The sequence below is a fragment of the Moschus berezovskii genome, chromosome 1 (assembly GCF_049115385.1).
Source record: "Moschus berezovskii isolate FMDL1 chromosome 1, NW_MosBer_1.0, whole genome shotgun sequence".
NCBI classification, from domain to species: domain Eukaryota; kingdom Metazoa; phylum Chordata; class Mammalia; order Artiodactyla; family Moschidae; genus Moschus; species Moschus berezovskii.
This window is the reverse complement of record NC_142460.1, coordinates 65,029,361-65,046,243: the sequence shown is the minus strand read 5'-3', so window position 1 is coordinate 65,046,243 and position 16,883 is coordinate 65,029,361. Positions and strand designations below refer to the sequence as shown.

At 37.7% G+C, this 16,883-nt stretch overlaps 1 protein-coding gene across 2 annotated transcripts in view; it reads right to left on the bottom strand.

The window, feature by feature from the left end:
* The window catches only part of CMSS1 (cms1 ribosomal small subunit homolog), a 398,128-nt gene that overhangs the window by 13,724 nt on the left and 367,521 nt on the right, over positions 1-16,883 (bottom strand). For both annotated transcript variants that reach the window (XM_055411003.2, XM_055411077.2), the window contains exons 3-6: positions 9,511-9,582; positions 6,586-6,715; positions 3,304-3,363; positions 2,159-2,261 (exon numbers count right to left, since the gene is read on the bottom strand). In XM_055411003.2, the coding sequence (XP_055266978.1) occupies positions 2,159-2,261; positions 3,304-3,363; positions 6,586-6,715; positions 9,511-9,582 (365 nt within the window). The remainder of the gene's footprint in view (positions 1-2,158; positions 2,262-3,303; positions 3,364-6,585; positions 6,716-9,510; positions 9,583-16,883) is intronic.

The following is a 16,883-nucleotide window of genomic DNA, read 5'->3' as shown; positions in this document are numbered from 1 at the left end:
ATATATGAATTTACAAAGTGGTGACTCATTCTACACAAATTCTGTTGCACTTGAGTCTGTACTTACATGTGAGCTTTCTCTGTGGTGAGGTTAACTAAGAAGACAATTTAGGGGACATATTTAATATAGCTTATGGTTCTCAAGAGAACAGGTAATCTTACAAAATTTAGAATTATTCAATATTCGCCTTTATGAATAGGGTTCATTGTGCCTGCTCAGAAATCACCTGCAAATCACCTAACCTTGAAATGGATCATAATATTACTGAAGACACAGAAAAACACTGAGAATTGGCAAATGAAGTACAACAACACAGTGCTTCTGTGCCCCTCAGAAAGGCATTTATGTACTCAAATCAATGTGACAACTTGTTTTTAAAAAGCCACCTTCAGGCCAACCCCTTTGCCACTAGTGTTTGAATCTGAAATAAGTTCTGCAGTGGAGGTTTTTTAAACACTGAAAAGTCAATGTGAACTCTTATGATTTCAGAGCCAGCAAGTATAGCTGTCCAAAAGCAGTTGGAGTCTTGAAGATCAATTATGTTTAGAGCAGAAAAAAGGAACACTTCTGTTTTACTGAGAGGGAATTTTACAATTTAATGTGACTGCCGAGCAGGAAAGAAGGATTTGAAGGACTATTAACAATCGTTAAAAACTACTCATGGTCAGATTACTTCATTTAGAAAAATAGAGGCTAAATAACTACCAAGAATCTACTTTGCACCTTAGTCTATTTGATCAAGTTCCTTTTTCTTCAGGACTTGGAGTCTCCTTTGTTTTGTCTCTGGTCAAAGCTAAGCAAGAGCTTGCCTCCGGGAGAGGGTTGAGTCCCAGTAAATCCCATTTCACTCTGACGGCTCTTCTTTGAATAGTGAATGTTACTACAGATTCAGTGGAAGTCTTTTTGTTTATTCTACAAAAGCTACAGTAAATGAAAAGGTATGTGAAAGCACTTAGTAAATTACCTACAAATTATCTATGAAATGTAATTTTTATATGTAAATTTTTGGTCTATTTGGCATTTTTCTTGGTATAAGAAGTGAGATATGGATCCAAGTTAATTTTTTCAGATGACCACCTGGTTGTTCCAATACCAATTATTAAAATCTATCTTTCCCTACTAATTTGTCACTTTTGCCATATTCTGTACGTATACATATGGGTCTACTTATGAACTTATAATTCTGCTCTCCTGTTTTGACCGGTCATACACATGCCAGTTCTATACTGTTTTGATTACTGAGACTTTGCAATATGGTTCTTAATAAAACAAACTGATGGATACTATAGGCCTTCATTGGCATTCTCTTTTAGAATTTCCACAGCTATTATTTCTTCTGTATTATATGAATTTAGAACTATTTTATCTAGTTTAAAAAACAACTTTATAGAAGTTTCATTGGAAATCTATGAAATTTGTGGATTATTCTAGGTAAACAGATATATTTACATCAAATTTTCCAATTTAACAACATGGTTCACCTTTCTGTTTAAGATGTTCTGCATCCCTTGTGTAATATTTTCTTTATCTAAATTTTGAGAGGTTTATGCATTGGTGTTCTATTTTTTCTTGTTATTTGGTTTTAAATTACATCTTTTCTTTCATTTATTTCTCCAAATTGGTTATTGCCTGTATAATCTCCCAGCTTTTACCCTTGCCCTCTACAAAGTGTGTTCTCCACACAGGAGCCGAAGGGAACCTTTAGAATGATAATTCAGATCACGTGACTCCTCTGCTCAAAATCCTCCAGCTGCACTCCATCTCAGGGCCTTTTGTATCTACTGTGCCCTCTGCCCGGAACACTCTTCTTCCGGACATCGGCTTGGCGTTCTCATTCTCTGTGTTCAACTCTCTGTCCAAATGTCAAGTATCCTAAGAGAGGTTTTCTGTAATTATCCTTTTAAAAGCAGCCCCCATTCTCTTCTATTCCTTTGCCATGATTTGTTTTTTTTCTTACATAACTTGTCACTACTTGACATTATAATGTGTATTTTATTTGTTTATCATCTGTCTCCCTCACTGGAGAGTAAGTTCCATGAGAGAGGGGACTCTGTTTATTTCGTTCATTGCAACATTGCCAGCAAATAGAACATATCAGCTTGGCATATATCGGTTACTCAGAAAACATTCACGGAACAGAACAGGTGAAGCTTCCAACCTAATGAGCTCCAGAGCTCTGACGGCAGAGCCACAGATAATCAGCATCAGGACTGATTTCTTCTCACTGTGGTTTTTCCGAAGTTTCACCCATTTGGGGCAGACTGAAAAAAGACCATAAGAAAAACATTACCCTACATATAGCACAATAAGGCCTCCTAAGTTGAATATTCTCCAATTACTTCACTATTATTTAATATAATGAGCATTGTTTAGATACTATTCTCTGGTTATTCTAGATATTAAAATGGAACATCATTAATTTGCACCACAAACCATAAAATACGGTATGTAACTAAATGTGACCAGTTTTAGGACTAAGAAAAAAAAGTTTGTACAAAAAAAGACAAAGAAAACTTAATAATCCAGTGAGACTGATTCTGTTATTACCTGCATTTACATTTGCTGTATTTGAAGCTAAGAAAGGTTTATGAACTCAAGTTGAGTGTCATAGGAATTGGTTAGAATTTGAAAAAAGAATGTTAAATTACTATATCTAAACTAGTTCATTATTGGTCACAATAAATGACTATCTAGCATGACGGGGGAGCCTGGTGGGCTTCCATCTATGGGGTCACACAGAGTCGGACACGACTGAAGTGACTTAGCAGCAGCAGCAGCAGCAGCATGAATAATCTAATTTTTACTGCCTACATACAATGAAAAAGACAAAGTCAGACTGAGCAATAGCCCTGGTCTGAATTCTGAACATGGGAACAGAATTTCAGAATCTCAGAGTTGGGGTCAAGATCATAGTCCCACTTCCTTGTCTTGCAGATAACAAAATAGAGTCCTAGAGGAGTCCTCAGTAACTTGTGCAAAGTAAACATAAAATTGATGTGGTACTTGGGACGAGAACACTAATAGAATTCTCTGGATTCCAAGAACAATACATCTAATGTACTGTACAACAAAAACAAGACCAAAACTCAAATCCCCCAAACCAGAGAAAAACAAGAAGAAATTAAAGTAAATAAAAATTAATATCAAGATGGACCTAAAAAACATTAATTTAAAATCCACTTAGGATGGAAACTTTATTTTAAATTTGAGGTTTTAAAAGTTTTTATTTTAAAGAGACAGACCTCATGTTTTAATGGAAATAGCAATTTGATGAAAAGTTTTTTAAAAAATGAGTTTACTTACCTTCTTTTAGATATGATGAAAGACTGTGAGTTAAATCATTGGCCTTGAGGAAGCAGGAGTCTAGAAATATGAGAAGCATACTTTGTAGAGGATTTTGCAAACACACACTCGAAATATTAAATGTGAATGATGTATTCTTGAACAGACTGTACAACACTAATGAGTTGAGGACTCTATTTTAAAGTGTTGTCAAGCATCTAATACAACAGCAGCACCAATAATAAGACTTTAGCTGTCCATCATTTTTTAGAGTAGTGAAATAGAAGCTTGTTGTACATTCAGTGGACTAATGAAATACTTTTATTTCCAAATCCATGGCAATAGGCAATATACAAAGGTAAAGCTGAAACAGCTAATAGATCTTTGTGGAGATGCCCCAACTCACCAGTCACCATAGATGTGCAAATTAAGATGAGATACCACTTTGCAAATACATTAGAATGGCAATTGTTAAAAAGATGTATAATCTACCAAGTATTGCTGAGAAGGTAGGATGATGGAAATTCTTGGGAACTACAGGTGAAAGTATAAAGTGGTACTGCTATGCTGGATAGTAATAAAATTAAGGTGTATATCCCTATGAACCCAGGATTACATTCCTGGAATGTAATGGAAAGAAAGAAACATTATGGAAAGAAATTCTCGTGTAGTCTATAAAGACACACTCAAAACATTCATACAAGTATTATTTGTAATGCTGGAGAACTAGAATCAACCTAAACATCCATATGGGAGAAAATGCATGAGCAATAAGCGGTAGATGAAATCATTGGAATACTATGTAGCATTTTAGAAGCAATGAACTACATGTACATAAAGCTATACAGGCATCCTGAAAAAGCGTTAAGGGAGGAAAGAGAATGAGAGGTTCAGCACAACTTCATTTAAATAAATTGTAAAAAGCTTCCACATGCAACAATATGACATATGCATATTTAAAAATGTACAATAACTCATTAGAGTGGATGCCTATTGAGAAAGGAAATTGGAATGTGGGTGGGGAAGAGCAGGAATAATACATCAAAATACATTAACACAACACAACACAACAACACAATGAAAGACAATGATACAAACTGCAATAAAACACAGGGGCCTTGATCAACCAATGATGATCATGGTCGAGTAATTAAGTAGTATTATTAACTTTGTACCCAAGATGTATAAAAAAGCATGTTTATCATCCAAATTCTTTATAGCAGAAGTCTGTCTATAAATACATCAAAGTGTTAGGGAGTAAACTATTACTGAATTAAATGAGACTTATGTTGTGACCCAGTGCATACAAATTCACAGTATGTGAGTAACTTCAAAGATGTTGCCCTCTATATCCTGTTGTAGAGCCTCTGATGATCTTTAAAATTGTAATCTCCCAAGTCTGGATATGATCAGATTCACCTGCAGAGCATTACAATAGATACAGATTAATGGAATGGAGTCCCCTTGGCACAGTAAGTCAGAATTCCTTGGGGCTGGGCCTGGAAATTTGCTTTTTCAGTTCCTGGGTCATTCAGTTGCTTACAGGCATTTAGCACTGATCTGAACTACAATGCAGCTCTCAGGAGGACGCTGAATTAGCTCTAAGTGATTCTTGTTTCAAAACTCTAATTAAGTTCCCATATATATGACATTAACAATGTACAGTGCACAGTATTAATTGAAAAGACATGTTCCTGCCCTACAGACACAAACAACTTGCAAACCACAACGAAGTCAGACACTAGGAAAACTAAATAGAAACAATATTTTATTACTTATATCCATATAAGTAATATATGCCCCTTCCTGAGACTGTTCTGATAACCGATGGCATGTCCCTCCTTCAAATAACAGATACCTCCTCTCTGTTTTGGCCCTGACAGTATAGTGATGGCCTTTTCTCTAAAACCCTCCTATGATGTTTTCGTACACTGTGACTCAGAATGGCCTAATTTCTTAACTAAAAATGAAAACCTGTTCCTTTGGCTACAACATTCTTCTTTTAACATATTTTAAATATTTCCCCCTAAGTTAATCATGACCACATATTCTTACCTATGTTATTGAATTCTAATGATGATATAATATAAACTCACTATGGAACTCAAGTGACTCCTTAAAGATTTCTTCTAACTTTTGACTCTGCGATTCTAACAAAGAACGAGAAGGGAAAATTAACTGCTGAGTCACAGTGAAATCAAACTTCAGTTAAACCTTGAAGAGGCTTTGTTACAGCACCTGGTTCCTGAGACAGAGGGGTCAGGAGGAACTCTCCTCCTGAGGAGTTGCTGTGCTTAGAAGAGTCGCCTTTAATAGCTATTGAGCTCAGTAAGTAGGAAACTTCAGGACTCACTCACGTAGAAATGAGTTCCTTCAATTCCCTACAGGGCATTTCTTTCGGAAAAGGAACAGACAGGGGAACTGGTGTCTCCAATCCAGTATGAATTAAAAAAAAAAAAATGCACACATCATTTTATTAAAGAATTATAAAAATTCAGGGAATGGGCTGTTTTTCAGCTTCTCAAGTCTCTAGAAAGTATAAAGTTGTAATGGAAAAAGGAAATTACGCCACCTTTGACTTTTTCCAAATGCGGTGTTAGATATTCCTAGTAGTCTACAGATAGCTCATCTGAAGCAATGGTGCCTGACCTTTTGTGATTTGATTTTATGACATCTATTTTCTTCAGTCTCAGAACAAAAGAGTAATAGATTATGTCATTATTTTGAAATTAATTAAAATTGGTTTTTAAAAGAATTTTCCAATATTTTAAGCTTAATTATAAATACTCTAAGGCAGTAGATTTCATATAATAGTATACTTAAGAATCATACTGGGTGAGGTGTCAGCCTTGCTAAAAAACGTAGAATTTTGTTCATATCTTTAGATGGTTTACTTGAGAAAGTCTTGGTTGGAAGCTAAAATACTACCCTAAAATCAGAACAATGACTAGACATCCACGATGAGGGCAACAACAAAACTAAAATGTTATTAAAGCTAAAGTTCTTATCTATAAAGGATGAGTAAATTAATCATCTATACTTTTTAATGTGTGCTTTGTGCTTTATTTTTATTTAACTTCTATCCTCATTAAAGATTCTTATTCATTGAAAAATCTGCCCCTAAAACACACCCCATAACTTTGCAGTAAAAATATTTACAAATCTATTAGATTGAACAAATACCATTTAGCATCTTAATGAAGAAATCATCCAACAGTTAAAATGATAAGGTTCAGGAAAGGAGTACTAGCACATGGAAAATACATTCATTAGAGGGAAGAACAACAGGAAGCCTGGTTGTACCTGGTAGGGTTAGTTCTTCTAATTCAATCACTGAGCGACTGCTGCTGTAATAGTCCTTCATCAGCTTCTGTAGGTCTTCAGGTGTCCCTGGTTTTGGCTCTGATTTTGCAAGAATATCAGTAATTTTCTTCTGATGAGAAAGAAGTAAAAATGGGAAGACAGATTTTTAGAGTGGCGTTTGGCTGAGGATAGGTTGGTTCCTCTGGCATTTAAACTGTAAATAGGTTCTGGTGATGGCTAAGCATGAACGGGAGTTCTAATAAATACACTTGAGAAAACTTGAAAGATATTTTTTAGACATAACTACTGGGAGGGATTGGGGGCGGGAGGAGAAGGGGATGACCGAGAATGAGATGGCTGGATGGCATCACCGATTCTGTGGACATGAGTTTGAGTGAACTCTGGGAGTTGGTGATGAACAGGGAGGCCTGGCGCTGTGATTCATGGGGTCGCGGAGAGTCGGACACGACTGAGCGACTGAACTGAACTGAACTGAACTGCTTTGAAAAGTGGATGATCTAAAAGACTCCTTGGTCTATGATTTCTAGGAGAGCTAAAAATTTTGCAGGAGTCTATAATAGGTACTGCTGCTGCTGCTGCGTCACTTCAGTTATTTCCAACTCTGTGCGACCCCATAGATGGCAGCCCACCAGGCTCCTCCATCCCTGGGATTCTCCAGGCATTTTCTGTTATAAGTCAATAAGTGTTTATTTTATTTTTTGATTCTTTCACTTACTTGTGCTATATACAGAGCTTGCAGTCAGTATGATACTATTTCTTTAAAAACTGTTATCGATATTTGCATTATGCCCAGGCATGTGGTCAGTTTCTGTAAATGATCCTTGTGGGTTTTTTTTTTCTTCTTTAGATTTTTTATTTATTTTACTATTTACTTATTTATTTTGGCCATGCTGGGTTTTCATTGCTGCACAGGCTTTTCTCTAGTTGTGGCAAGCAGGGGCTACTCTCTAGTTGCGGTGTGCTGGTTTCTCATTGTGGTGACTTCTGTTTTCATGGAGTGTGGGCTAGGGTGCTTCAGCTTCAGTAGTTGCCACACATAAGCTGAGTAGTTGCAGCTCCCGGGCTCTGAAGCACAGACTCAACAGTTGTGGCACACGGGCTTAGTTGCTTTGCAACAAGTGAGATCTTCCTGGATCAGGGATTGAACCCGTGTCTCCTGTACTAGCAGGTGGATTCTTTAATCACTGAGCTACCTTGGGCTTCCCTGATGTCTCAGATGGTAAAGAATCTGCCTGCAACATGAAAGACCTGGGTTTGATCCCTGGGTTGAGAAGATCCCCTGGAGAAGGGAATGGCTACCCACTTCAGTATTCTTGCCTGGAGAAATCCATGGACAGAGGAGCCTGGTGGGCTATAGTGCATTGGGTCGCGAATAGTCGGACACGACTGAGCAACTATGACTTTCACCAAGAAAGCCCTAAAAGTCAGTAAATCTTGTTGCTTATGGAAACCCTTTCTAAGCTTCAGACAATGTATATTCCTGGGAGAGTAGAATTTGAGAATTTCTTGTGTAACCTGGTTCTTAAGGCACTGAGTTTTGGTTTGGATTTCTGGGATTAAAGTAAGAGCTGTAGGAGTAATCTCAGCAAAGGGGCACACTGAAAAAGGGCACTTAAGACCCTCAGTGCTCAAGTCTTGGGAGAGACATCTTGAATTGGCCCCATGAAAAGCAGAACAGGAAATGCTCTACAACATCTATTTTGATTTGGGTTTATTTGTGTAGCATATACTATATTCCTGCAATGTACTAGGAACATAAATTGTTCATTTAACTTTCATCATGAACTTCCCTTCTTATATTTCACCAAAAATTCAGAAAGGCCCTTCCTTGCCTCCTACACCACCTTTTCCCCCCTCCGTCCATACTATCTTCCTTTTCATACCACTGCCAAGAACAAAGTTCTGTCAAATGAATCAACTTTACAAAAAAAAATGTCATCAGTGGGCACATTTCAGTATGACCTCAGCCAAGGGTAAACTATCTAGCTAGAGTTCTGACCTTGAGCCCCAAGAACATAACACTCTTGAGGCCATTAGTGTACAAACTATCAAAGAGAAGTTAAAGTCATTTCTTTAAGGACTTGCCAAACCTCAGCCAATTTGGCATCTCCCATCTTCCTATTTGGCCACATTCAGGCAAGGAAAACATATGCACACACACTCTCAGTTTTCTAAAAGCTTGCTGTTAAGTAATTGGTTTGAGTCCATCTTCTTTCCTCTAATCCCAATCATATTTCCTCTGCTGACTACAGCAGTAGACCCTTCTTGGCAGGGAGAGAATTATACTGCTGTTTTCACAACAGTGGTAGAAGGTCAAAGCTAACCACACTTTCTTCAAGGCTGAGCCATAAGAAAGTCTGTATAGGAGCAACAGAGTTTCCAGTATGTTCACAGGCAAGTCTGAAAATGCAAAGGGAGTCTTTTGCTTTAAATTACGGTTCAAACTTAAGAGTCAGAAATGCCTTATAATTACACTACTTTCATCTGCTTAATCTTTTCTTATTAATACTCTAAGATATAAGATTTTTTAAAATGAAATGGTTAAGAAAAGAAGGTTGGTAAATTTCTTTTCTTGGATAAATCCAGAGGGGCCAGAGGGCAGGACAGCTTTGGGCCCCTTCTAGAGTTAGAAACCCATGTCTGACTTCTAACCACAGTGAAAACACAGGGTAACAAAGATGTCTGGTAATCCACAAGACTGAAATAGGAATTTGAAGAATTTATTTTTAGCTCCAACAGAAACAATTATTACTAGTGACCTTAAGAGAGTCACCAAACCTCAATGAGTTTTACAACTTTTGCATCTCTAAAGTGGGGATTACAATAACTGCCTCATCAAAGTATACTATATAACAATGTGATGGAAACCATGCAGGGCCACACCACTGTAAAAAATAATATTACCTTTTTCCTCTTCCTGGTCTTGGTGGCATCTTCATTTGTTTCCTTTGGTTGTATCAAGAAACATTCTTGAGGCTATAAAGAAACATAAATGAGAAGACTTTTATCTTAGCATGATGAGCCATTCCCTGGTGGCTCAGGTGGTAAAGAATCTGCCTGCATGTGGTAGACCTGCATTTGATCCCTGGGTGAGGAAGATCCCCTAGAGAAGGGAACAGTTATCCACTCCAGTATTCTGGCCTGGATTTCTGGAGAATTCCATGAACTGTATAGTATCAGTTCAGTTCAGTTCAGTCGCTCAGTCATGTCTGACTCTTTGTGACCCCATGAATCACAGCATGCCAGGCCTCCCTGTCTATCACCAACTGGAGTAGCAGAGTCAGACACGACTGAGCGACTTTCACTTCACTTAGCATGATGAGGTGTCAACTAACGGTATGAATCCCAAAGTACCTATTGTCATGCATGTATTCTTCAGAATATCTTGGTAATATGAACAAAGAAATGTTGCAAAATCCACTGTAGGCTCTTATGCAGGGGCTGGCTGAGAGAATTTGTAAAAGTGAGAAAGTGCAGATGACCTAAGACAGGAAAATCTATGAACAAAAGTAAAAATGTGTGAGTGAGTGAATATATGTTTTGAGGTGGTGGTGCAGGGTATTAAAAGTGGAAGACAGTGGCGAGGTTTGTAAAATATAGGCAGAAAGAGATATGGTTAAAATTTTTTTTTCTTTTTTTAATTTTTTCAAAAACAATTTTAGGAGTCTTTACTTAAAAACAACCTTATCTTAAAATGGAGTAACTTTGGTTTTATGAGCAGCAAGCAAAGTACAGAAGCAAAAATGCTTTACAGGAGCATTAAGTTCTACATTAGGTCACAACGTCTAATCTGAAGTTACACCCATAATATCATTTTTCAGGATATCTGGGAAATAGCTATTTCCCAGGATGTCTGAACCATAGCTACTCTATTTTGACTTTTAATTGAAAAAAAAAAAAAAAATTTTTTTTTTAATAGCCAAAGCAGATTTCACCATTAATGACGTCAGTGTTTTTCTAGGTATGAGAAGATGCAAGAATTGGAACTCATAAAACCTTTTTCTGAAAAGATCTAACTATCTGAAGGCCTGTTCTGCCAGTTTTTTTTTTTTTTTCAGAGCACAGAGTGCCTCATTCCTGATTTTCACCCTGAACTTCTTTCAGGGGGTGTTGAAGGTCAGCAGCTTGCAATGGTCATGATGTAATCTTTGTAGAGGCAGCTGGCAAGTACCAACTTCCAGTCAGCAGGGTCCCTTCATAGCCACATATCTGACCATGTGACACCATTTCACTGCCATTGTGTCCCGCGGTGCTGGGAAGGCTCATGGTTAAACTTAAGAAGTGGTAAAAATAAAAGTCTTTGGCTAGCATGACTGGTGTGGTCTATGAACTAGCAATGTGTGAGACTGTATTTCCAAGTCACTGACTTATCGTTTTGTTATCCATTCCTTTCCTCTTCTCAATAGGCATAGAAAATCTGAAGTAGGATATATTTACTTACATTTTTATAAAACCAGCTGCACCAAATGCCTTATCTATAGTGACTGCAAAATGAATGTTTCTGCTAATGGTCTGACAAAAGTCTCAGCACCATGGCATCCTGAGTAATTGATTTTGCCTGTTGCCTTGACCCCTGGAGTACTCTATACAGTTTAGTGCTATTTTTACCCTAAGGGTTTTTTTTTTTTAAGTGTAGAAAAACAGGAAATTTGGGCTAAGACTTTGATTTATAAAATGGAATGCTTCAAATTCCATATTTATTAATCATAAGCAGTTGTATAAAATGTTTCCTGTGTTGGATCTTTTATGCAACATTTTCAAACCAGTTGCCAAGTAAGATATAAAATGTAAGTGAAAACTTATTCTGAGTTTTTTCTTCATTGAGTTTCCATTCCAACTAGAGAGTACTCAGTTTTAGCTGGTAAACTACTAACTAAAGCAGCCTTCTCTCCACTGGTTCTGTTTAAAATGATTACAGATGAAGCTTTCTATTAAAGTTTGCAGACAGTCTGAAGATTAAGAATGCCTATGGCCTGAAGCCAGAGAAATATAATGCTATATAATTTCTTCAAGACATGGGGCCAGGACCAGCAGTTTCTAGACTTTATTTCAGTGGTAGAGAAGTAGATTCAAATGGGAATCTTGAAGTCTCAGCTGCTTCTTAGTTAAAACAAAACCCTGCAAAGTACAAATGCATCACAGCTAAAGAAGGAAAGAAAGATATTATGATCTCTCTATTTAGGAAGTTAAACTGTCTTGTGGATGCAGATACACTCTAATTTGATGCCAATTAGAATGGGGGCCAAGGCCACTATTTGTCACAGAAGGTGCCAGACAGTCCTAAGAGTCCAGTTACAGATCAGGTCAACATCAGTTCATGGTCCTATGGCAAAGCCTGCATACAATTAGTAGATCCCTAGGTGCCTCAAGGCATACTGCAGTATCTTGTCACCAGTAGCAAGGTTTTGGGGAAGCAAATGTAGAATCTATTTCATTTTCCTATTTAGCAAATGAAGGTGCTCTCTGAGGGTATGTTCAATGTGTGGAGTTGTATTCATGTTAGGTTTACAAAGCCAGTTAAACACAACAGAAATTAAATGTGGAAATGAGCTCAGTTATAAGGACATGGATTCTCCAATTCTGGAAGGAAAAAAAAAACAACAACAATTCTGAATCACGCAAAGGAAAAATAAACAGGCTTGACAACTGCTTTTGTCAAGATCCTGTACACTAGGTTCAAATTCTTACATCATCTTAAAGGAAATACAGCATGATATTTATTTTCTGGGAGCAGTCACTTTGGCTGAAGTAGGATGCTAAGGAAGATGCAAGTTTATGGGGTCAATTTCCATAGAAGTAAGATGACTTTATGAAGAAATACAAATCTCACAGTATTGAAACTTCTTAAACTTTGATAACTGCCTTACAAATGGTGATGTTTACCCTCAGAGAGACGAGGTAAGAAGATGAGGAAGCACCACAGCAGGCCAGCTAACCATTTATAGAATCAATTCCAACAGTATCTGTCTTTGGCAGGTAATAAGTAATGCCATTTCTTTATGCAGTGATTTTAAAAATATGTACCTGAAGTATGAAGTTAAAGATTTAGAAGAATCACATTTGCCCCAAAACATTTAACAGAAAAACATATTAAGCATTTAGAAAAGCAATTAATTGGGGGTATCTTTTCAATTACTTAAAGTGTCAAAAATTATATTCTTTAAGAATGAGGCTTCTGGTTTCAACTTCCCTGGTGGCTCAGATGGTAAAGCATTTGCCTACAATGAGGGAGACCTGGGTTCGATCCCTGGGTCGGGAAGATTCCCCTGGAGAAGGAAATGGCAACCCACGTCAGTATTCTTGCCTGGAAAATCCCAGGGACAGAGAAGCCTGGTTGGCTGCTGTCCATGGGGTCACAAAGAGTCAGACGTGACTGAGCGACTTCACTTCACTCTGGTTTTAACCATGGCATATCATTTTCAAAACACTACTAAAATGAAAATAAAGGAAACTGAAAAGATATAAATCTGTAAGGACCAAGAAACCAGAAGAGAGGACAACAGTAGTGGAGAGATTTCAACAATTTTTTGAAAAATGGAAAGTGGCTGAAACTGGATGGACACTATTTAGCAGAGGGAGAGAGACAGCTAGGACCTGGGTTTCGAGAGAGGCGGCAGCTAGCAATAAGTGAGTCTGTTTCACCTTCTGGGCCCTGAAAAGCTTGAGTAGTGGGTGGTACAGGGGTACTACCGAGGGGAAAAGGCTTGAAATAAAGAGACTGGATGAAAGTTTACATTTAAAATTATTTGCCTCCTTCCTACTCCCATCTGGCTCTATCTTCTGTCCAGGCAGCCAAGCCATTATCCTATTACTGCTTCCTCTCATCTTGCTCTTCCTGACAGAAGACTGGAGATTTATGCTCTGGAGAGAATAAGAAGACCACGAAGTCTAACACAGGGGAGACAGGGCAGAGAATGAGACTCATCTCCTTTTCTTGTCCCTCTTTCAGGATGTCTCAAGTCAGGTTATACAGTATAGGCAGGAGACTACTGAATTCTTCTCTGGAAAAAAAAATAACCTAAGACAAATATTCAAGCAGGTTTTAGAAAAGGCAGAGGAACCAGAGATCAAATTGCCAACATCCACTGGCTCATGGAGAAAGCAAGAGAGTTCCAGAAAAACATCTATTTCTGCTTCATTGACTACGCCAAAGCCTTTGACTGTGTGGATCACAATAAACTGGAACATTCTGAAAGAGATGGGAATCCCAGACCACCTGACCTGCCTCTTGAGAAACCTGTATGCAGGTCAGGAAGCAACAGTTAGAACTGGACATGGAACAACAGACTGCTTCCAAATAGGAAAGGGAGTAAGTCAAGGTTGTATATTGTCACCCTGCTTATTTAACTTATATGCAGAGTACATCATGAGGAACGCTGGGCTGGAAGAAGCACAAGCTGGAATCAAGATTGCTGGGAGAAATATCAATAACCTCAGATATGCAGATGACACCACCCTTATGGCAGAAAGTGAAGAGGAACTCAAAGGCCTCTTGATGAAAGTGAAAGAGGAGAGTGAAAAAGTTGGCTTGAAGCTCAACATTCAGAAAACTAAGATCATGGCATCTGGTCCCATCACTTCATGGCAAATAGATAGGGAAACAGTGGAAACAGTGTCAGACTTTATTTATTTTTTGGGGCTCAAAAATCACTGTGGATGCTGATTGCTGCCAGGAAATTAAAAGACGCTTACTCCTTGGAAGGAAAGTTATGACCAACCTAGAAAGGATATTAAGGAGCAGAGACATTACTTTGCCAACCAAGGTCCGTCTAGTCAAGGCTATGGTTTTTCCAGTGGTCATGTATGGATGTGAGAGTTGGACTGTGAAGAAAGCTGATCGCCGAAGAATTGATGCTTTTGAACTGTGGTGCTGGAGAAGACTCTTGAGAGTCCCTTGGACTGCAAGGAGATCCAACCAGTCCATTCTAAAGGAGATCGATCCTGGGTGTTCATTGGAAGGACTGATGCTAAAGCTGAAACTGCAATACTTTGGCCACCTCATGCGACGAGTTGACTCACTGGAAAAGAGTCTGATGCTGGGAGGGATTGGGGGTGGGAGGAGACGGGGACGACAGAGAATGAGATGGCTGAATGGCCTCACCGACTCGATGGATATGAGTTTGAGTGAACTCCGGGAGTTGGTGGTGGACAGGGAGGCCTGGCGTGCTGTGATTCATGGGGTAGCAAAGAGTCGGACACGACTGAGTGACTGAACTGAACTGAAGAAATGCTACAAGAGAGTGACTTTGGGGGTTCCATAGTAAAAGTCATGCTTTCTTATCATATCACCCTACCAAGAGGTCTACTAATTGACAAGTCCCACTTATGCACAAAGTTTTCCATCAACTTTTTAGTATATCTCTCTTTAATATGACTAGACAGCTAAAGTTCATCAGACATCTAAGGAAAGTCTCTAACATGAGATCAAATAAACAAAAAGAAAAAAGAACCCCGAGGAAACAAATTACAATTAAAATACTATTCTTAGAAGTACAATTACGAACAAAATGCTTACAAATTATTCAAAACAATTATAATTAGTATTCACAGAGAGATGAGGGAAGAATTTCCAGCTATGAAACAAAAACAGGATGCTATACACAAGGGAAAAAATCAGAAAAAAATTAAACATTAACAAATAAGAAAGTTGGAATAAAAATACAGGAGGAAGGCTTGAAGAAAAGTAGAAAAATCTTCCAGAAAGATGAAAAATAATAAGAAAAAAGTAGTAACAAAATTAGAGAATCAGCTTAAGAGAGTCAACATGACAATAAAAGGTATTATAGAAAGAAAGAGACATATAAAACAGTGGGAAAGAAGTGATAAAATAATAAGAAAAACTTTTCAGAACTGAAAGAAACTTTCAGGAATATGAAACACCAAACTCAAAGTCCATTAAGTACACAGTACAATGGATAAGAAAAATACCCATAATAAGGAAAGTTACTATGAAATTTCAGAACATCATGGACAAACAAAAGAGTCTAAGAACTTCAAAAGAAAAACCATAACATAAATAATAAAAAGGTCAAAGAAAAGAATAGTGTCAGACCTTGCAACAACAGTAATGAAAGCCAGAACTCAGTGGGACAAAGCCTTCAAAATTATGGGGAAAGTTTATTTGCAAATTAGATTTTTTTATACCCAGAAAAACTATCAGTCAAGAGGAAAATGTTTAGATTTCAGTAAAGATTCTCAGATATTTAAGGTCTCAAAAAATTTACTTCCTACTTGCAGATACTAAAAGCTCTATTCCAGCACAATAAAGGGCTAAATCAAGAAAGAGGATGATATAGGATTCAGTAAATAGAGAGACCAATCCAGAAGATAACTGAGGGAATAGCAAAGAGAAGTCTCAGTTGCTCTGCAAGTCTAGAAAATAACCAATTCCAAGTGGAAAAAAAGTGTGGAGATGCGTAGGAAAGAACAATAACTGTTCTACTTGAGCATATGGAAAATATTATTTATGGGCATGTGGAAGAGATGTTGTAACATATGGGAGCAATTAACAATAGGAACACAGCAAGTTAGGCAAATGAAGAAATGAGGTAATTATTAATGCCATGAAAATAAACAGCTGTATAAGAAAGTAGAGATGATTATAGCTTCTCTTTTTCTCAGCATTGAACAATGTTTCCATGGTCATAATAATGAAAGAGTGACAACTGTTCTAACCAAAATGTAATATTGTGTTGGCAGAGGAGGTAGCAGTTGGAGAGGGAATAGGGCATAGATGACAGGATTATGTCCTTGTATGCCACCTCAGGAAGATAATGTCAAAAACTGGTAAATCAAGAAACTGCAATATAAAATAGAAGGTAGCAAATAAGAAAAACAGCTAAAGACTGAGAGTGGTTGCCACTGAGGAAAGACTTAGATAAGAGAAGGGAAGAAGACTGCTGTTTTCCCACTAAAAACCTTTAATACTGTTTGATTATTGCTTTGGTAAAAAGATAAAATTTACATTGTCATTTTATAACAAAAACAAGCATGTTCACTGTAAAAATTAAGACAACTTAGGGACCTCCTTCATGGTCCAGTGATTAGGAATCTGCCTGCCAATGTGGGGGACATGGGTTCAATCCCTGGTCCGGGAAGATTCCACCTGTTGTGGGGCAACTAACCTGTGTGTCATGAGTGAGCCCTCAGCTCTAGAGACTGTGCCCCATAACAACAGAAGCCACTTTGATGAGAAGCCCACACACCTTGGCTAGAGAAAGTCTATGTGCAGCAATGAAGACCCAGCACACCCAAAAATAAAATAAATGAGTAAATAA